This window comes from Stigmatopora nigra, chromosome 5, assembly GCF_051989575.1.
Source record: "Stigmatopora nigra isolate UIUO_SnigA chromosome 5, RoL_Snig_1.1, whole genome shotgun sequence".
Classification (NCBI taxonomy): Eukaryota; Metazoa; Chordata; class Actinopteri; order Syngnathiformes; family Syngnathidae; genus Stigmatopora; species Stigmatopora nigra.
In genome coordinates, this window is record NC_135512.1 from 1,211,089 (window position 1) to 1,232,673 (window position 21,585).

The window sequence follows — 21,585 nt, forward strand, 5'->3', positions numbered from 1 at the left end:
CACACACACACACACACACACACACACACACACACACACACACACACACACACACACACACACACACACACACACACACACACACACACACACACACACACACACACAGACAGACTGCATTTGTCACAGCCACGAAGGGAGGTAGATCAGTTGTCAAGAGTTTGTCGGCCACCCTTATTTTTAGCCCTCCGCCGTGATCCCCGCTTTATCCGGACGTGAGCAATTGTGTACGAGTGACCGCCGCTTGGACAGCAACGTACGTTGGGACAGGCGCGTGGGAGCTTTTCCATGGGGAACTACAAATCCAGACCATCGCAGACGTGCACGGGTAATTTCTGACAACGTTTGGTCTTATTCAATATGATTGATTTCATAGTATTGTGTGTGGTATTTGGGTATTGTTGATATTCTTAAATATAGATATACATATATATATGTGTGTGTGTGGTGGGGGGGGGGGGGGGGTGTCCGCATTCCAACCAGGTTTTTAAAGTTAAATGAGGACTCTTAATAACTTTGAATAATTTTCTCTATTTTCTAAACCTTGAGATTTTTTAACTCTTTATTTTATTGTTTAAATGGGTATTTTTTAAATGACTTATTTTACAAAATTAATCTGCATTTTCCAAGATATACAAGTTGAATCTCTATAAATCTCTAAAAAATGCTTGCAGTTATTTTTTTCAAATTTTTTGAGGAGGCGGGGTCAAATATACGGGGGAAAAAAACACAAAGCCTCTAAATAATTAGACTTTTTTAGAATAAATGTATTCTGTCTGCTTACCTCCGCTAAATTATTTCAAAGAGATTACCTTATAATAACCAGTTGTTCAACACTTATCATTACATTTTTTATTTTTGACCAAAAACTCATTCCCTGCCATTAACGACAAAAGACGTCCAATCCATTTGAACTGGGCAGGTCGGCAGCCACCCTCCTAGTCAAATAGATTGGACGTTAATCATCTATGGCAGCCAATGAGTGAAAGTAGACTCCAGAATGGATTGTCATAATATTGTTGAAAAAGTGTGCACAACCAAATTTAGTCTTTCATTTATTTCACATCTGAAATTATTTTATCTTGGTTTGGTTGTTTTTAATATTTTTTTTCTTTCCCAAGATGAATGGAAGAAGAAAGTGAGCGAGTCCTACTCGGCCATTCTGGAGAAGCTGGAAGATGACCTCCAACTCAAAGACAGCGAGCTGGTGGATCTCAAACTTGCCTTCAGGTGAACTTTTACTGGCTTTTCCACACATTCTTGATTTATTCATTTTTTGATTTATATTGAAATATATTTTTGTCCCCTTGACTCAGCTCCGACGAAGCGTTTCAGAAGGTCAACTTGAACTACCGGACGGAACGAGGCCTGTCCTTGCTGCATCTCTGCTGTGTGTGCCAAGGTGTGTGTATTATGGTGTGTATATTTGTGTATGTGTGTGTGTGTGTGTGGTCAGCACACTATTAATAACTCGTCAACATTACGCCGTGTCGGCGGGGAAGGACAGATTACGGATGATTTATCTGAAGGCAACCTTTTGTTTCTAATGGCTGTATTTTTTGAGTACTCGGACATTTGTTCGCCAGACATTTGGTTGCCTGGACGTTTGGTATCCGGACGTTTGGTCGCCTGCGTTTGACAACATGACAGAGTTTGCTGTTGAAACCAGCTCTCAAAATTATATACACGTGAGAGAGAGTTTAATGTATAAGTACTGTTTAATATCTAAGTACTGTTGAAACCAGCTCTCAAAATTATACCAAACGTCCGGGAGACCAAACATCCGGGAGACCAAACGTCCGGGACACCAAACGTCCGGGACACCAAACATCCGGGACACCAAACATCCGGGACACCAAACATCCGGGACACCAAAGATCCGGGAGACCAAACGTCCGGGAGACCAAACATCTTGTGACCAAATTTCTTAGGACCAAACGTCCGGTCGCATATTTTTTGTGCTCTTTCTTAGAGGGTTTGCACTTTTATATAAGCACAAAAAAATGTTGTTTTTGCAGATCATGACGTACTGAGAAAATTGTCATTTTTTTCCTAAGTCCAAATATCCAAACAGCCTGATTATAATATTTTTGTGGTTTCAAAGGTAACAAAGGACACATCAGCTCTTTAATGCTGAAAGGTCTTCGGCCTTCCAGGTTGACCAAGAATGGATTCACTGCTCTTCACTTGGCCGCGTATAAGGTAAACTTTGTTCTTCTTTTTCTCAGAATGGCCCACCACAAAGTCATAAATACTTGAACATTTCCATCATTTACTAGTTTGTACCAAAAAAGTAGTAGCTAGGAGTTGGCTTGGATAGTCTGCAGCACCCTCCACGACCCTTGATTGATTGTATCATGACATTAAGGACACTCTTTGCTTCTCCCTTGCTATCAGGACAACGGCGAGCTGGTCACCGCGCTCCTCCACGGGGGATCGGACGTCCAGCAGCTCGGCTACGGCGCCCTCACGGCCCTCCACGTCGCCACGCTGGCCGGACACATGGAGGTAAAGTCCTGGAGTCGGCAGTAGTCGTCGACATGGTTTTCCACTTCGGTGTTTGTCCACAGGCGACAGACATTCTCCTCCAGCACGGCGCTAACGTCAACGTTCAGGACGCCGTGTTTTTCACCCCTCTACACATGGCCGCTTACAACGGAAACGAGCAGGTGAATCCGCCGTTTCCGAGTGCCATTAGCCAGAAAATATATTGGATTGAGTTTTTTTCTTTGGTGTCTTTTGCTAATAGCTCGCCAAACTGCTGCTGAAGTTCGGCGCCGACGTGAACGCCGGCGGGGAAGTGGGAGATAGGCCGCTGCATTTGGCCGCCGCTAAGGGCTTCCTCCATATCATCGCCCTTTTGGTCGGGGAAGGAGGGAAAGCTAACGGTAATTTCCAAACCTTTAATTGAAGACAAATTTAAATGCAGATGAAGAGTTGTTATGTTTGTTTGTTTTGCACTACAAGCGCCTAAGGATTGCCCTCAGATAGCGCTAGAGTTGCCACTGGAACGCGGATTATTTCATCCGGGGGGTAGTCGGAGGTGGGGGCAGTCAAATGTCTCCGGCTGGATGAAAAACGTAGGGTGCCACGGTCCTTGTTGGCAGCTCTGAGTGGTATTAGTTGGAATTCGCAGGCCGCGGCGAGCGGCCTCTCAGGAGACACCACGTGAAGGTTTCCAACTTTGTCTCCCAAGAGTTGTTATTGAAAGGGAAACCAAAACAACACCTGTAAATATTACTTTAAAACTACAGTCTAGTGTACAAGTGTATAAAAATTATTGTCTATTGACTTGAAATACTTTTTTTAACATTATTGCTTGTTTAAAAATTGAGGTTGGCCTTTGGTTCACTGTCAAAGGATTTACAGTAATCCCTCAATTATCACGGTTTCACTACATTGCATGTTTTTTTTAGGGGAAATTTGGTTTTGTCACATTTTTTTTATAAGTTCAGAAAAATGTGAAAATCCATCCTAAAAATTTGCAAGTGCTGAAGTAAAAATATATATTTATTATTATTTTTTTAATAGGAGTTGACCCTATTTTGCAGTTTTTTTAAGTATCATGTCTGGTCTACATTAATCATTGACGGATTGTTATATACAGTATATTTTACCTTAAATTAAAAACAACAACATTTTGTTTCCCAAATAATGCCATAACATTGAAAATATCCACTATGGTAAATGATTATTTTACTTTTATTGCTTTTTTTAACCTTGCACTTGTAGTTTGTTTTCTGACTATGAAAGGCTGCTTTTGTATTTATGTTTTTATTTTAATTTTAATTTTTGGTGGTTGTACTTGTCTCCAGTGAATGCTCAAGACAACGAGGACCACGTCCCCCTCCACTTCTGCGCCCGTTTTGGCCACCACGAGGTGGTTCGTTTCCTCCTTCAGGGAAACTTTGACGCCCAGGCCCACGCCGCCAACATCTACGGAGACACGCCGTTACACCTGTAAAGACTGCCCAGCCGCTTCCGGGGTTAGATTTCCCGCGTCCAGCCTTCCTTTACGTGTCCACTTCCTCCACAGGGCTTGCTACAATGGCAAGTATGAAGTGGTGAAGGAGATGATCCAGTTGTCTGGAACCGACAGTCTCACCAAGGAGAATATCTTTAGCGAGACGTCACTGCACAGGTGTCAACTATTTTTTTAAATATTTTATTATATGTATTGTATCATATGGTAAGCTAATGTTTTTTGCTACTTTTTAGCGCGTGCACCTATGGCAAAGACGTGGAGATGGTTAAGTTCTTGCTGAGCCAGAATGCCATGAGCATCAATCACCAAGGCAGAGATGGGCACACAGGTGACTTTTTAGTTAGCATATGATAGCATTACATTAGCTTTGATTTATTATGTCGCAATGTATACATTTGTGGGTTGAATTGAATGCTTTTATTGTCATAATACAAGTAGAATGAGATTTAAAGCTTCAACACAAAGTGCACAAATAACAACAACAAACAGGAATCAATCATAATAGTAGATAATCATTAAATAAGTAGTCACATAGCGTCAAGACTTCAAGGGGAAAAAATGATGTCCAATTACATTTATTTTGAAATTCCCAAATTTATGTGGAGAGTATGATTGGATGCATTGGGTGGGAGATAAATTTAGGTTTACAAATTTGTCCTCTACAGAGGATCAAATTTGAGTTACTGGTAGTTAAGAGGATATTAAGTTGTCATGTATTGTCATTATGCAAATATAAGGGAATTTAAAGCCTCTCTGTAAAGTGCACAATCAACAACAACAATAAACAAACACACAAATAACAATAGCAATGAATAATAAATAATCAATTAAAAAAAACAAGTAGTCAATATGCCTGCCAATGTTGTGATGTCACAACCAGAATTGCTGGAAAAAGTGGTCTTACTCTAATGCATTGTTTTGGGTGGAATAACTATATAACTATCAAATGGTAAAACATTAATTTTGTAATATTACATCACTGCAGTCATTTTTTAACCATTCCATAGGAGATAATATAATACGAACACGTTAAAGGTACTACAAACTTGCATAGTAAAAACCTATTCAGTAAAAATCTGCCATACACTAAAGCACAACAAAACAGGGTTTCATTGATGATTCTTTAGCTCCATTGAATTGACAGTGATAGACGTCCAATTGGTTTAAAGTGATTGTTCGTTTGCCACATTTCTTTCAGCCCTTCACAGCGCTTGTTTTCACGGTCACATCCGCCTGGTGCAGTTCCTGCTGGACAACGGCGCCGACATGAACCTGGTCGCCTGCGATCCCAGCCGGTCTAGCGGGGACAAGGACGAGCAGACCTGCCTCATGTGGGCTTACGAGAAAGGTAACGTGCTAATTCGCTAAAGAGGGAGGAGCTTGGCTTTCCCAGCCAAATTCTAAATCGCCATTGCTTTTGCATTGCTGCTATTTCGAACGTAGGTCACGACGCCATCGTCACGTTGCTGAAGCACTACAAGCGACCCGACGACTCGCCCTGCAATGAGTACTCGCAGCCAGGAGGGGGTGAGAGACACCACATGTTGTGATGTCACAACCAGAATGGCCACGTTAAATGTCGACTCCGTTTCAGATGGTTCATACGTTTCCGTGCCGTCTCCTCTGGGGAAGATCAAGAGCATGACCAAAGGTAACCGAGTGAAGCCCCTTTTGACACATTTTCACTTGGTTGTCATGGATACGCTATTGCCTAAGGAGGATGCAGATAAACAAATCAAGAAAGTGTTTTTTGACTAAAAAATATCTGTGGGTTTCTAGTGAAATAGTTTTGACATCTGTTGACATAAATGCTAGCCAATGAGTGAATTGTATTATTGAATTCAGTGGTTTCAGCTTTTGTTTCTGTTTTTCTCCAGAGAAAGCCGAAGTTCTTCTCTTGAGAGCCAGTCTCCCTTCTCATTTCCATCTTCAACTCTCAGAATTGGAATTCAATGAAATTATCGGATCAGGTATAAAACTAAACGTGCATCTACCATAAATTCTACATTATCAAAACTACTTTCCTCAAAGCCTCTAACCCAGATTTAATAAAATTCAAGAAGAAACTTAAAAAAATGCAATTCTCACCTGTCTACATTTTAAAATTGACACAAGATGCATAGAAAACATGATTAATCAAACATTTATTTATCAATCAAATGTTAAGTTCCTCATGTGTAGCCTAACAATGTCACCAGTGGTGTGTTCAAAGACAGTTTGAAACCACAACGCCACCACTGTAAAAACACATTGCTATAATCATAAATAAAATAATCATGCGCTGCTGATAGCCTTACTTTTAAAACCCAACTAACCACTCATTCCCAACCTTAAATTCACGCCAAAACGTAACGGGCAGAGTTTTCGTCCACAATAAAATCCACAAAACACTCCATTGGCTTGGCTAGCAGCATTGCTAGCATAGCATTTTCAACATAACACACAACTGTATGAAAGGCCTTATTTACTTCATTATGAAAGCCACAAAGTAGCCATTTAGTCCCCAAAATGAGTCGCAAATCATTCATAAATGTCAACGTTTCTCCTCACAGGCTCCTTTGGCAGGGTTTACAAAGGCAAGTGCCGCAACAAAGTCGTGGCAATAAAACGGTAAATATAGCTTCACACCGTCCCAATATATATAATAATAATAATAAAATATTTGTTTTGTTGCCGTCTGCAGCTATCGGGCCAACACGTACTGTTCCAAGTCAGACGTGGACATGTTTTGCCGTGAGGTGTCCATTTTATGTCGCCTCAATCACCCCTGCATCATCCAGTTCGTGGGCGCCTGTCTGGACGACCCCAGCCAGTTCGCCATCGTCACTCAGTACATCTCAGGAGGGTCGCTATTCGCACTTTTACACGAGCAAAAAAGGTGAGGCTAAATGAATTCACTGCCTAAGTATCGTATTGACCCGAATATAAGACGACCCCAAGACTCACGATTGGTAAAAAGACACCAAATTCAATGTTTATACACAAAATAATGACAGTACATCCCAAACAAATAATTCTAACAATATATTCGAGATATATATAGCAAGTTCTTTAAAGGGGGGAACCTTTTTGACAGAGAGCCATAACCAATTCATACTTTCTAAGGTTATTTCTTGAGAGCCAGAAAAGAAAAATACTACCGTATTTTCACGACTATAAGGCGCACAGTCTTAAATTTTCTCCAAAATAGACAGGGCGCCTTTTAATCCAGTGCGCTTTATATATGGATTTTTTTTTTAAATGTGTCATTCATTGAGGGTGCGCCTTATAGTCGTGAAAATACGGTATATACAAATATTTGATTGATTTTGTTGTCATTTCGCCACTTTTAAAGCACAAAAAGTCTCTGAATTCTTTGGACAACATTGTTATGCTGTTTCTAGTCAATCTGTACCAATGAGATTATCCAAAAGTACTGAAAAAACTAAATTAGGATTAAAATGGTGCTAGAGCTAGTTTCAATACCGATGTCGACGTGACGCTCCTATTGGTGTATTCAGGACTCAACTCTATCACCAGTCATTTCCATATTTTACCTCACAGGTTAGTGGAGAGCCATATTCTCCCATGGAAAGAGCCACATGTGGCTCCCAAACCATAGGTTCCCTGCCCCTGCCCCAAAAGTCTCGAAACTGCTATTGGCAGCTACTTAAAGACGTGCATGTTTTGACAAGAGAGCAGTCGGCCTTGTTATCCTCCCTAGGAGCTTTCGGTCTCCCCCAATCCTTCATCGATCCGGATCAAGTGTCGCTCTAACTGGGCGCCCAGGTGCACTCTGGGATATCGACCGGATGACTTTAAGAGCTTTTCGTGATTGGCGAGGCATCGATCGGACGCTAAGTCGTTTTAATGATGTGTCAATGGACAGGCTTATTGATCTGCAGTCCAAGCTCATCATCGCCATGGACGTGGCCAAAGGGATGGAATACCTGCACAACCTCACCCAGCCCATCATCCACAGAGACCTCAACAGGTACGACTCGTCATTTGTCACGAAAAGTGTCCGTCCAATGACAGCAGTGCTTTTTGTTTTGTTTTTTGCAGTCATAATATTCTCCTCTATGAAGACGGTCATGCCGTGGTGGCTGATTTTGGTGGTAAGAAGGCTAGTCTGTATTCAAATCCTGTTTGTCAGGGAATGATTCCGGATTTGTTTCCACAGAGTCCCGATTCCTTCAGTCTGTGGATGAGGACAACATGACCAAACAGCCAGGAGTGAGTCCTGTCTTAATCTTCTATTTTATTTTTAGATGAAGTTTCCATGTGGCACCATGTTAAACCGTGACCGGACGTTTGGTTGCCGGTCAAATGGTGACCGAGAGTTTACTGTTGAAACCAGCTCTCAAAATTATATTCATGACAGACAGTTTAATATCTAAGAGAAAGAGACTTTAATATTTAAGTACTGTTATATATTATAACATTAACATTGTAACATTATATATTTAGATATTAAACTCTCATAAATATGATTTTGAGAGCTGGTTTCCACAGTACTTAGATATTAAACAGTACTTGGATATTAAACAGTACTTAGATATTAAACAGTACTTAGATATTAAACAGTGCTTAGCTATTTAACAGTACTTCGATAATAAACAGTACTTCGATATTAAACAGTACTTCGATATTAAACAGTACTTCGATATTAAACAGTGCTTACATATTAAACAGTACTTAGATATTAAACAGTACTTCGATATTAAACATTACTTAGATAATAAACAGTACTTAGATATTAAACAGTACTTCGATATTAAACATTACTTAGATATTAAACAGTACTTAGATATTAAACAGTACTTGGATATTAAACAGTACTTACATATTAAACAGTACTTAGATATTAAACAGTACTTAGATATGAAACAGTACTTAGATATTAAACAGTACTTGGATATTAAACAGTACTTACATATTAAACAGTCCTTAGATATCAAACAGTATTTGCATATTAAACAGTACTTGCATATTAAACAGTACTTACATATGAAACAGTACTTAGATATGAAACAGTACTTACATATTAAACAGTCCTTAGATATTAAACAGTACTTGCATAATAAACAGCACTTACATAATAAACAGTACTTGGATATTAAACTCTCTCTCATGAATATAATTTAATTTAACATCTGCGTTTTTAACCACTTCAACTTATCTCAACGATATTCCTCTCCACGCAGAGCAGTTTAAAACGGATGCGCCCAAGTGAGCTAACTCGGGTTAAACACGTAGCGAGGGCCTGCCTGCACCTGCAGTCAATTACCCAGCTGCACACCAAACTGCCTTGATGCAGATTTAGTCGCCACACGACAAATCATCACGACTCGACGTGCTTAGCATGCATTTTGGTCTCAAGAGAGAGTCACCTGTTGGAAAGAACCAGTTGCCCTTGAACGTCTCGTTTGCCTTAGCGACTATGCCTGTTTTTCCAAAATGCGCGTTGTCATATATATATATTTATATATTTTTTTAATGAGTGGTCTTGTGTTTTTGTACATGCAGAATCTGCGATGGATGGCCCCCGAGGTGTTTACCCAGTGTACTCGCTACTCGGTCAAGGCAGACATGTTCAGCTACGCTCTCTGTCTGTGGGAATTGTTGACCGGAGAGATTCCTTTTGCGCACTTGAAGCCTGGTAAATAGCACAAAAAGTCCAAAAAAAACATTAATAAAAGTCCTTGTGAAAAATACTAGGAAGTCCCTCCCGACTATCTGAGCGAGTCCTTCGTAGCAACCAATAATTGTATTGAAAAAAAAAGGATAATAATAATAAATCCCTTAACAAGAAAACTCTTCTCTCCTAGCCGCCGCCGCAGCAGACATGGCCTACCACCACATCCGTCCCCCCGTCGGCTACTCCATCCCCAAACCCATCTCTGCCCTCCTGATGCGGGGATGGAACGCGTGCCCAGAGGTAACCCCGTTTCAAAACGTAGTATTTTTGGGCAGTAAAATCAAATATTTGAGCGGAAAAACCTCACACGGAAGCCAGTGGCAGTAGCTCTGTCCTTGTTTTTCGTATTTACAGCCCTTCTATCTTTCTTTAAATGACATTTGAATATTTCTTAATACATTCCTTTTGACTTGACTGTACTTTATAATTTTTACTTTAATGATAATTGATCAGTATGTTAATACATTAGTCCTTTTTGACTGTTTATGTTTCATATGTACTGTTAACGGATGTACTTTTTTATATGTATCCTATCTTGTGCTGATCCCGCCCACATTTTTAAAGTCAAAGTGGCCCCCGGCCTGAAAATTTTTCCCAACCCTAGCTTAGATGCTCATTCCTCCTTAAGCCCTGCGAAGCAAATAACGCCGAGTCAGCCGCAAATGCATTGACGACTAATGAATGGCACATTTCTATTCCCCAGATCATACATTATTGCACGAGTGTGCAAAAAAATCATAGCACACGTGAAGTGCATGACGTCCTTTTTCCTTGTGTCTAATTTCAGGATCGTCCAGAGTTTTCTGAAGTGGTCACTAACCTGGAGGAGTGCTTATGCAACGTCGAGGTAGCCGTCAAAACATATTTACAACGATAATCACGACTACGCCTGCTGATAATCTTCTTGTATCCACACGTGTCCCAAGTTGATGTCCCCAGCCTCCAGCAACAGCAGCGGCTCCTTGTCTCCGTCCTCGTCCTCCGACTGTTTGCTAGCCCGAGCCGGGCCCAGTCGGGGTCACGTGGCCGCGCTACGTTCCAGGTTCGAGCTGGAGTACGCGCTCAATACTCGGGCCTACGCCTTCTGGAGTCAGAGGTGAGAAGGAATACTTTGATTCCCTTTGACTTAGCGGAGGAGCTAATGTCGTAGCCTCTTTAGCCCTCCCTTGACTTTGATTGACATAGATATTTATGCGTAAATTGCTATACTCGCACAGTGAACCAACCAGTAGCCCAGGGGTAGGGAACCTATGACTCGGGAGCCATATATGGCTCTTTTCATGGGTGCATATGGCTCGGAAGCCATATATGGCTCTTTCCATGGGTGCATATGGCTCGGGAACCATATATGGCTCTTTCCATGGGTACAAATGGCTCTTCCCATGGGTGCATATGACTCTGAAGCCATATATGCCTCTCTCCATGGGTGGATATGGCTCGGGAGCCATATATGGCTCTTTCCATGGCTGCATATGGCTCGGGAGCCATATATGGCTCTTTCCATGGGTGCATGGACAACATTTTTTATTTCATTTGTATCCGAGAAAAACTAAAAAACAAAATGGACTTTTTAAAATCATGTTTCATACCTGGCAACATTGGCACAAGGTTGCCAGATTACCTGTCACAGCTGCTGGTTAAGTCGAGAGCTTTCATTGTTGTTATCGCTTCATTTCGTGGCGCCCTTGATTGGTAATAAACCCACGATGACCCACACTCGCATCAACGCAAATTTGACTCTTTAACCCTCCTTTAAAAATAAACTGATTTGTTTTTGAATTCCAGCGAACGAAGGCGCGCATCTGGAGGCCTCTCCTTGGAAGAAATAAGACAAAGCATGCAATTTTCCCCCATTGATCGCAACGGTGAGTTCACGTTCATTTCGTAAATTAACATTTCCAATTTTGGAAACATTTCCTACCATTCAGTATATATCCATTTATTTTAATTGTAAAATGCAATACAATATATTTGTATCCCACAATTCAACACAAGGTAGTTCAGAGTGCATTACCACATCTAAAAATAATTCACCTATTACTGTATTTACTCGCATATAAGCCGCAGCCTTAAAATTGTTCTAAAAATCTTCACCTCCATATTTATGGTAAATTATTTTGTATTTCTGAGATACTTTATGAATCAAAAACACATTATTGGGGTTAATATCATAAGGAATTAATTCATCCAGTGATGGTTGGTTTCCAACTGCAAAACTGAAAATAACCAACAAATAGTAAATGTACTTTGCCAACATCTACTGATGAAAAAGAGTTTAGCAAGTCCCGTACGAATATATGTTTTAGTTACATTAGTTTAAGGTGAGGACTGTTGACCTTTGACCTTTTTGGAATACATTTTTATTGTATTTTTTGCAGGATACGTGTCGGATCCCATGAGCACCATGCGATTCTGCTCCTCCTTCAGCAGCAATGGCAGCTTTGAAGACAGTAACTAACATAACTAACGGTAACTAACCTATTTTTTAACTGCTGGTTAAGCTGTATATACTAATTAGAAGCTGTTTGTCACTTTTTAAATTGTAGCTATTGATTTTTGGGGTATTATTTGTCATGTAGATTTTTTTTTATCCTCAAATGATGAATAAATCTCTTAGGAAATGACATTTTTCATACAAAAGGTTAGAGGTTCTTAAACATGTAGGTCGGGGGCTTATTATGGTCCAGTGTAGTATTTAGTGTGGGCCATAAATACTGTGTATCAAATTTTTTATAGAATTTTAAGTAAAATAATGAGATTTTTGTAATTATTTAAAGTATAATATTTTTTTTAAAGCTAAATTAGTCAATAATAGATGAATAAAAGTGTGGCCCATATATAATTGGACAATTCAATTTAAAATGTTATAAATGTTAGTTGGTATCTTAATATTTTTTTATTATTATATTTCAATGAATAAAATCTTAAAATTGTTTATAAAAAACCCTCAAATATTTAAAAAAGTGTGGGCCAAACATTAAATGTCATTTGAAATAATTCCTTACAAAATAAAAAATAAAATAAAATGTAAAAAATCAATACATAGATTTGTTAAAAATCTTTAGTTGCCAAGCTATGGCTAGTTTTGCGTTGTATATTATTAAAAAAATACATTTTCTATTTTTACAAAGCAATTTAGTTCCAATTTGAGGAAATATTTAACCGATAAATGATAAAATCAACACAAACAACCTGATTGAACAAATCACCATTTTTATTTCCTCAAAAAACACCAAACAATAAAAATAAAGCCCTGCAGATTTACACACTAGCATCATTAAATAATGCCTCTTTTTGGAAATCAATATAGGGAAATATTTGCATAAATAAAATCATTGTCATCAGGCCACAAAGGACGTAAACAGAAAAGCACTTCATGTTGGAGTGGAAGTCAATTGATGCTACGCTAAGTCCCAGTTGCTCTCAATTATTCAACGTGTGTGTACTTGTGTGTATATTTGTGTGTGATGGAGTATCTTGTTGCAGGTAAGAGTACATAACATGAGATACTTTCAATTAATTGGGGTTCTTTGACAGGCGGGAGTCCAAACTCATAACAAACATTCTTCACTCTTAGAAAAAGCGTATGAGGAACTTATTGTTTATGATCCAATCACGTCGTTGTTCTCAAGGCATAACAAGAAAAACAAGTTTTGATTTCAAATGACAAAAAAAAAATCTAGATTCTGACCCCTGGGAACCTCCACAAGCAGTCGAACGTGCTGACTGTTGTGCTAATAGCCCAATGTAGCTAGTTTTGATTGCTAATATGGGCAAACTACGGCTCGTGGGCCACATTAGGCATTTTAATCCGGCCTGCCGACATTGTCCAAATTATCTATTTGAAAATTTATTTATTTATTTTCTTCCCCAAGATGGCGCCGTCACGCGGAAGCCAGTGGCAGTAGTTCTGTCCACTCTTATTTGTTTTTCGTCTTTTACAGCCCCTCCATCTTTTTTTAAATTCCATTTTTTAGTATTTCTTAATACATTCCTTATTACTCTACTTTGTACTTTATACTTATTACTTTAATGATGAGTGATGGGTACGTAAATAGTCCTTTTTTTCGGTTTATGTTTCATATATGTACTGTTAACGGATGCACTTTTCTATATGTATCCAATCTTATGCTGACCCCGCCCATAAGTCAAATTTTTAAAGGCAACGTAACCCCCCCCTGGGCCCAAAAATTTGCCCAACCCTATTCTAGTCGCTAACATAGTCTTTTACGCCCTGATTTTTCCTGTACTCATCGGCCATTTGTGTCTTTTTTCACGGGTGCATCTGATTGGTTCTCGCTGTTCTGGTCCAGCGGTTTGACATCCAAGCCTGTATCTTCATCTTGACTGGGAGGAGTCATCTTCAGAGATGTTTTTAGTGGCTCTTGTTTGTCTTCGGAAGCAACAGGTCCCATGTTTGTCTCCTTCAGGTCCTCCAGAGGTTCAACAAAGGTCTCAAAAAACTTGGACGCCTGATGCATTGTCAGCCAATTGGTGACCAGTTCTGCACTACTGGATCTTGCCAACGTTTCTGGACTTTCTCCATGCGTTAACCGATGACTACTTGACTGGATTTGAGACTGGGACACCAAAGCTTCTCCTTCCACAGTGTCCTCAATACCATTTTTGTCCACAACATTCTCTTCTAAAAGTTTCAAAGATTCCTCAACGTTCTCTTCGGGTTCTTTATCCGGTTTCTCAAGACCTTCAAATGACGGATCCGCCTGGATTTGACAGAATTCTTTGGGTTTTTCATCTTGGAAGTCTTGGCTACCATTTTGTTCTTCAGTCTCCAGGTTTTGGGCTTTTTGGTCATCCATTTTTTCACCATGCTCTTCTGGTTTTTCCATCGTCACCTCCAATACTTTGTCTTCCAGAGACCCTTGGCTGCCATTTTGCTTTGGTATTTCATGGGTATCTTCATCCTCACGAGTGTCATCTTCAGTTGGAGGAGACGTCTCCCCGTTTTCGACCTTTGGAACTTTAGTTTCTAGTGTCTCGTCGGTGAAAGCCATGTTTTGGTCTTGGTTTTGCAAGTCTTCTTCTGGACTTTTTGTGTGTTTGTCCTCGTCTTTCCCCTCTTCAGTGTCAATGTCCATATTTGTAGTCTCTTGTGGGCTATTCTCCGCCTCTTCAACAGTAGCTCCGCCCATTTGGTCATCTCCCTGGTGGCTTTCCATGTCTTTGTCTACGTTCTTCATCTTCTCCTCTTGACTTTCTGCTTCCTTTTCTAGCGTTTTCTCTTCACTTGCTTGCCTAATTTCTTCACCTGCTGCGTTATCATCATCTTTATCCATCCCGCCATCTTTCTCTTCCTTCCCATTGGTGTCCAGGTCTAAGTCCTCTCTTTCCTGAATCTCAGAAGTCAAGTTCTTCTCTTCTCCCACGTCCATCTTTTACCATTTGCTCATCCTCTATTGTCGTTTTATTCATTTCTTCAGTGCTTTTCATTTTCTCTCCATCCATATCCACCATATCATTTCCGTCCTGCCCGTCCTCCATTTTACCCTCGGTCACCTTTTGTCTTTCTCCACCCGTTGCTCCATCTTCGTCCATCCCTTTTCGATGTCCTTCAACTTGACTTATTTCTCCGTCCTCTTTGTTAGCTCCAGTTACGTCAAGCACCTTCTTTTCTTGTGCTTCCAGAATCTCACCGTTGTCCAACTCGGTTTTATCTTCCAGTCCGGCCTTGGGTTTGGTCTCCTCCTCAGTTTGACTCATTTTCTGGGTTTTACTTCCATCCCCTGTAGTGTCTTCTTCAGCATTCCCTTTAGCCTCATTCAGTTTCTCATCCAGGGTCCTTTCTTCGTCTTCTTCTTCTGGGTTTTCTACATAATCCCCTTCATCAGTTCTTTCCATATCTCCTAAAGCTTCATCTACCTCGTCCTTTCCATCTTCAACTTTAGGACCCTCGACCTCTAACCCGTCTCTCCGGGTTTCCGGCGTAAAGTCTAAGTCCGATCTGGTTTCGCCGTCAGCCACGATATTATCAGCGGAGATAGTCCGAGCATTTTCTTTAGTCTCTTCCTTTATCTCCATCTCCAAATCATCTCCGTCCTCCGGTTCCTTCAGTTCCTCCCGTTCGACTGTCTTTATAACGTCCCTCTTATCGTTGGGGTCATCGTAGGGTTCTTCAATTATTTCTTCTGGTCTTAATGTAGCTTCTAATGTAGATTCCAGCAGAATAGATTCTGAAAAACACAAAACAAAAAGATTATATTGGTTTTCAAACTACATTTGGGCATATTTTGCTGAATTTGATAGGTCACGTGACCAATCCCCTCCATAGTTTAGGGACAATTCAGCCAGTAATTAGCCTAGCTTGCATGTTTTTTTTTAAATGTTGGAGGAATCCGGAATACCCGGAGAAAACCCAAGCAAGCCCAGTGAGAAACATGTACTGTCCACTGGGATTGAACTCTCGACCCCGGGACTGCGAGGCCGACGTGCTATCCACTCCAATTGCCAATTTAAAATTGTAATTAGATCGGAAAATTTTAGCGTCGTCAAAAGCAGAGCAGTAAAAATATCTTGGTTTAAATATTTTTATATTTTAATATCTACCTCATAATAATATTCTTCCCGTCCATTTTAAATGAATTTTGACTTATTTTACGATAAAGAGAACGTGTTATTGCTTCTATTTTCCTTAAGTTTCCTGGAATCCTTACCTTCAATCACACACCGAGTTTCCACTATGCAGAGGCAAACCGTCACAAATGTATTTTTTTGCACAATTCTCCATTTTAGTTTTAATTTTTGACATTATTCTACATTTAATGAGCGTCTAAAAACCCATGCTAGGCGGCCATCATTGTAATACCATCTTTTGTGTCCTCCTGGACCTCGTTTGTGGACGCCCCTTCTTCGTCCTCCTCGCTTAACTCCCCTTCAGAACTGTAGCGTGACTCCACGTTAGCTTCTGTTAGCTTCTCCTGCACAGATTTGGCTTGTGGAAAGAGGAGAAAAAAATATACACAACATGGATCATGTCAATGAGTCGTGGAAGATTGAAAAAGTCTCGTTTATACGACATTTTCAAGCAAAAATGGCGTGTTTTGGGGTATTTCAATTCTACGTTTATGCAACCGTTTGGCTAATGTACACAAAAACCTCCAAAAGTGGCGAGTCAGGAAGAAAGAAGGAATACAAGCACACAACTTTTTTTTAATAAGGTTCGTTGCCCAAAAGTTTTCTTTAAAAAAAGCATGCAAAAGTATGAATACAGACATTAAAAATATACAAAATCAGGAAAGAAAACAGGAAAAAACTCAACTTGAAGCTACTAAGCAAAGACAAAGTCAATCATTTTCTGAACCGCTTATCTTCACAAGGGTATGTGGGGGTGCTGGAGCCTATCCCACCCTGCTAATCTCAGGGCACAATGAGACAAAAGACAACCAATCATAGCTAAAATAAGGCATCTTAGCATAAAATTAGCCTAGCATGCATGTTTTGGGGATGTGTGAGAAAACCAAAGTACCCGGAGAAAACCCACGCAAGCCCATGCAAATTCCACATGCCGAGGACCCTCCTGGGAATCAAACCCTCGACCCTAGAACTGCGAGGCTAACACGCTAACTCTTAGCTCGAAGATACGGAAAATAATATTTTTTTAAAAATTGTTTACTTGTCTTTGACATCGATAGATGTCGAATCCAGCGACTGGTCACCCTCCCATTTACTCACCCCTCTCCGGCTCCTCCTCTTGTATCTCCTCGCTGTCCGATTTCTCTCCCACGGCGTCCCCTTGTCGTCCTTCTTTCTGACCGGAATCGGACACGTCCCCATCCGTGCTGGACTCAGTGTCCACGGTCTCTTGGGTGTTTGCCACTTGGACCTTCTGGTCCACAATGTCCTCTTGGAGGACTTCCTCGGGTTCTTCGGCTTCCTCGTCCACTTTGGAGTCCTTGAGGGACTTGATGTCACTCTCTTGTCCCGAACTGGAACTTGAACGAGGCCTCGGGTCGTCCACTTCTGTGTTTTGGGGGTTCAAGTTGTTTAAATATTCCAATATAACCAAAATATTAGTATTCTGGGAAGAATGAAGCGCCTTTGAGTTTCATTCACAATCTTCAAACTCTCGACCAATTAGAAGCCACCCAGATTTTCCCCCAGAGCCAATCGGGTTGCCAGATAATCAACAGCAAGTACCCCAAAATCTTCTGGAAATTTTCCCTTTAAAAAGACCAAGAAAACTAGAACTCACCATCAGAATCCGACAAAGTTCCTCCCTTAGTTCTTGTGGGCGTTCCTTCAGCCGGGGGCGGAGCTTGCTTTTCACCGCCACCTTCCACTCCGACGTTATCGTCTCCTTCAAAGTCTTCTTCATAATCTACATATTATTATCGATTATCCATCAGTCCTCCCCATTCCCAGCACGTATTCTTCATCCTTGTTATCGTGGTCATACCATCTTGGCGTTCGTCCCGCCGTGGCGTCTGAGAGTTGCCCTGGCGTCCCGATTGGCCGGCGCTCGTGGTGGTCTCCCTCCTCCTTCCCTCTGGGAATTTCTCCGAGGGAGGGGCGGGCTTCTTGTCCAAGCCCGTGGCCATTATGCATCTAAAAACACATGAAAATGTTTACATGGCATGCCATATTTTTGCGCCTGTTTTTGATTGAAAGTATCACGGAATATGGCCCACACAAGAAGCTTCAATTCAACCTACTTTGCACTTGTTGCAGGAATTTTCCAACAGTGGGCAAACTACGGCCTAACCCTGCTCTAGTGTCAATCTACTTGCCGCATCATCCGCACTATAAGGCGCGCCAGATTTGAAAACTCCGCCTTAAATGAATGACCTATCTGAAAATGGCCGTCATTCTCGGTCCTCACTTGTAACAGGGCGAGGCCCGCTCCACGGCGCCGAATCCAAAATGTCCGTGCCTGCCGCCCAGCCGGGGGCCTCGCCTGTGCTTGAACTCGCAGCACGAGCTGAGGCGCTCCACTTGCAGGCCGTTCAGGTAGAAGGTCAGGCTGAAGGGGAAGCCTCGATGGCGTCTCGACACAAAGCGGAAGCTGTCTGAAGACATAATTGGACTCGCGGGGGGGACGTCCCTTTGACTTTCCCGTTAAAATACTGACCTCCCTGGCGAAGTTTGCCCTCGTAGACGCAGAGGTTTTCGCCGCCGCAGTGCTGCTGAAAGACCTTGACCTCATCCCCGGGGTCTTCCCATTCGCGGGAGAGGTGCACCGATTTGCCGAAATACACCATGGTGACGCACGCCCCGCTCTGGAGGGCGCAGGTCCTCAGGGGGCGCTCTTCCTGTAGTCACATGACGCACCGTTTTGACAATAGACAGCGATATCCCCATACTTTGTAGCCACCCTGAATCTGAAAGAACTGCCCAAAAATCAACAGGTAATAATCCCAATCGTACTAGAAGGCAACCAAATCGAAGGGTACTCGGACGTTTGGTCGCCCGGATGTTTGACAAAATGAGTTTACTGTTGAAACCAGCTCTCAAAATTATATACAAGCGTGACCAAACGTCCGGAAGACTAAACGCCTAGGCGACCAAACGTACGGGAGACCAAACGTCCAGGCGACCAAACGTCCGGGGGACCAAACGTCCGGGCGACCAGACGTCCGGCCGACCAGACGTCCTGGCGACCAAACGTCCGGGCGACCAAACGTCTGGGCGACAAAACGTCTGGGTGACCAAACGTCCGGGCGACCAAACGTCCGGGCGACCAAACGTCCGGGCGACCAAACGTCCGGGCGACCAGACGTCCGGGCGACCAGACGTCCGGGGCGACCAAACGTCCGGGCGACCAAACGTCCGGGGCGACCAAACGTCTGGGCGACAAAACGTCTGGGTGACCAAACGTCCGGGCGACCAAACGTCCGGGCGACCAAACGTCCGGGCGACCAGACGTCCGGTCACAAATAGAAGACCATGCACCTCCCAATCAAAATCAACTGTTTGTCTGGATTTGTCAATGGCATCAATTGTTTAACCAATTCCCTTTTTTAACAGTTGTGTATTTTCTCTCTTCCCCAGAAACCGCGACGACAACCCGTTAGCCACACCTTGGCGCCCAGCGCGGTGGAGCAAGTAGCGGCGCGCAGTCGTCGGCGACCCCCGACGCCCGGAGTCCCACCGGACCCCCCGCCGCCGCCCTTCCTCTTGACGGCCGGAGGCGTCGGCGTGGCAAAGTTGCCGAAGAGCGGCCGCAGGTAAGGCGAGACCCCCGACGGGGGTTCCCGTGGGGTGGCCCCGCCCCTCTCGGGTTCCACCTGTAAGGGATGACAAATTTCGCTACGGTTCTCTCGGCACCGGGGCGCGTTTGGGTCTCACGGCGCAGTGGCACGGCGGGCGCTTGTTGATGGGCTTCAAACGCCCTGGCCGCTGGATCGTTCCCGGAGCCGTGTTGGGGCGGGATGAGCATGGCTGCGTAAACAAACAAAAAACTTGAGTTCATACCAAAGTTTCGCTTTAAAAGTGACATAAAATTAATAAGAAATGCATAAACATGCTGGAATTGTTAGTGGTAGAAAGTAAATGTAAATGCACAACTTAAAATTATGTTATGCACACTCGCAAAACAATTAAGAAACAACTAATCAGACATTTGCCAGATTGGATAGTTGATTAAATTCTACCAGTTTTATATGAAAACTGTATGCATGCCTGCAAAAAGAGGAGAAAAAATATTGTTTATTAAGCCATAAAATGTACAAATGACAAAAAAATAGTGAGTGGCAGCTAGCTAAACATACGTAAACACATCTTGATTTTTGTGCGTATCTTGGAACAAAAGTCACCTAAATATTTTGTATCTAAAAGCATTCATTATTAAAAGTTTGACAAAATAGCCCCTAAAATGACCCCCAAAAAAGATCTTTATCAACCTGTTGTCGACATGTTTTAAATCACAAAACTTTTCACCCAAAAAAAATCCCATTTATCACCACTCACCGACTCCGCCGATCCATAACGTTGCTCCACCGGCCCCGAATGTTGCTTCCGGGGTCCCTCGGGTGGGCGTGGCCACGTTACCGGAAGTTCTCCTTCCAATCGATTTGCGCGCACCACCTTAAAAAAAATCACGGGACTTTAGCACGGGGCGTTAAGCTAATGCTAATCACGTACTTCACCTTGTACGCTCGTTCCTTCCTGGCAAATTCCTCCAGTTGTTTTTTCACTCTCGTCTGGTGGAGGCGCTGTTAAGCGGGAAATAATTAAGACCCCACAAAGAATATTTTAATATTTTTTTTAGGCCTACCTCCATTTCCAAGACTTTGGCAAAAACGCCTTGCGCCCGAGACGCTCTGGCATCTTTTTGCTCGTTTTTACGGAGAATTTTGCGTTGGTACTCTTTGTCCGGAACGATACGCCCACTTCGGGTGATCTTAAAAAAGGGCCAGAATGTTCGTTAAATCGGGATTAAGTAGTATACATTATATTAAGATAGTTAAGAAGTAGTATGGAATTTTTTTGGGGACGTACCAGTCCGGCTCTTCTTAAATGTTTTCGGATTTGGTTGCTGCTGAAGTAGCCAATCAGGTGTTTGTCTGTCAGGGCATTGTAGCCGGAAATATGCCTGTAAGAAAAATATAAATAAAAATTAAAATACATAATTTTTTTAATAATAATGTTTGCTAATCTAGAGCGTTTTTGGTAGGGTTTTTTTTTTGGGAGGAAGGGGGTCAGGTTCTTTTCAAAGTAGGTTTTTGTTCCAGGTGTGTAATTCCACGCAGGCATTTGAAGAGGACAGCCCACTTGACCCTGTTCGCCTAAATTGTCTTTGTTTTTGACCAATGACCAGTTGAGTTTTTGGATGAATTGTCGGTTAAGTGTTTATTTTTTTGCGGTAATATCGTTTTTCTTATCATACAGAAAAACTGTGGTCTTAAATTGAACCTTGTGGAACTCCAAAAGATGCAAAAATTACAAAAATTCCTAAACACACCAA

At 41.9% G+C, this 21,585-nt stretch overlaps 1 protein-coding gene across 1 annotated transcript; it reads left to right on the forward strand.

The window, feature by feature from the left end:
• Positions 1-2: 2 nt before the first annotated feature.
• On the forward strand, positions 3-19,841 carry tnni3k (TNNI3 interacting kinase). The gene is made up of 26 exons (XM_077716275.1): positions 3-328; positions 1,122-1,230; positions 1,317-1,402; positions 2,105-2,202; positions 2,398-2,508; positions 2,571-2,669; positions 2,750-2,888; positions 3,816-3,960; positions 4,037-4,141; positions 4,219-4,313; positions 5,184-5,333; positions 5,429-5,512; positions 5,580-5,636; positions 5,863-5,955; positions 6,538-6,595; positions 6,669-6,863; positions 7,854-7,958; positions 8,030-8,082; positions 8,148-8,200; positions 9,494-9,626; positions 9,796-9,905; positions 10,453-10,512; positions 10,592-10,761; positions 11,451-11,530; positions 12,044-12,134; positions 19,671-19,841. The coding sequence occupies exons 1-25, from the start codon at positions 289-291 to the stop codon at positions 12,121-12,123; spliced, it is 2,508 nt and encodes an 835-aa protein (XP_077572401.1). The 5' UTR covers positions 3-288; the 3' UTR covers positions 12,124-12,134; positions 19,671-19,841.
• Positions 19,842-21,585: the final 1,744 nt, after the last annotated feature.

Coding starts and splice junctions, on each gene's coding strand:
- tnni3k (XM_077716275.1), top strand. CDS start 289: ATGGGGAACTACAAATCCAGACCATCGCAGACGTGCACGG. Junction 5,513..5,579: donor GTACTCGCAGCCAGGAGGGG/GTGAGAGACACC, acceptor ACTCCGTTTCAG/ATGGTTCATACGTTTCCGTG. Junction 8,201..9,493: donor ACATGACCAAACAGCCAGGA/GTGAGTCCTGTC, acceptor TTGTACATGCAG/AATCTGCGATGGATGGCCCC.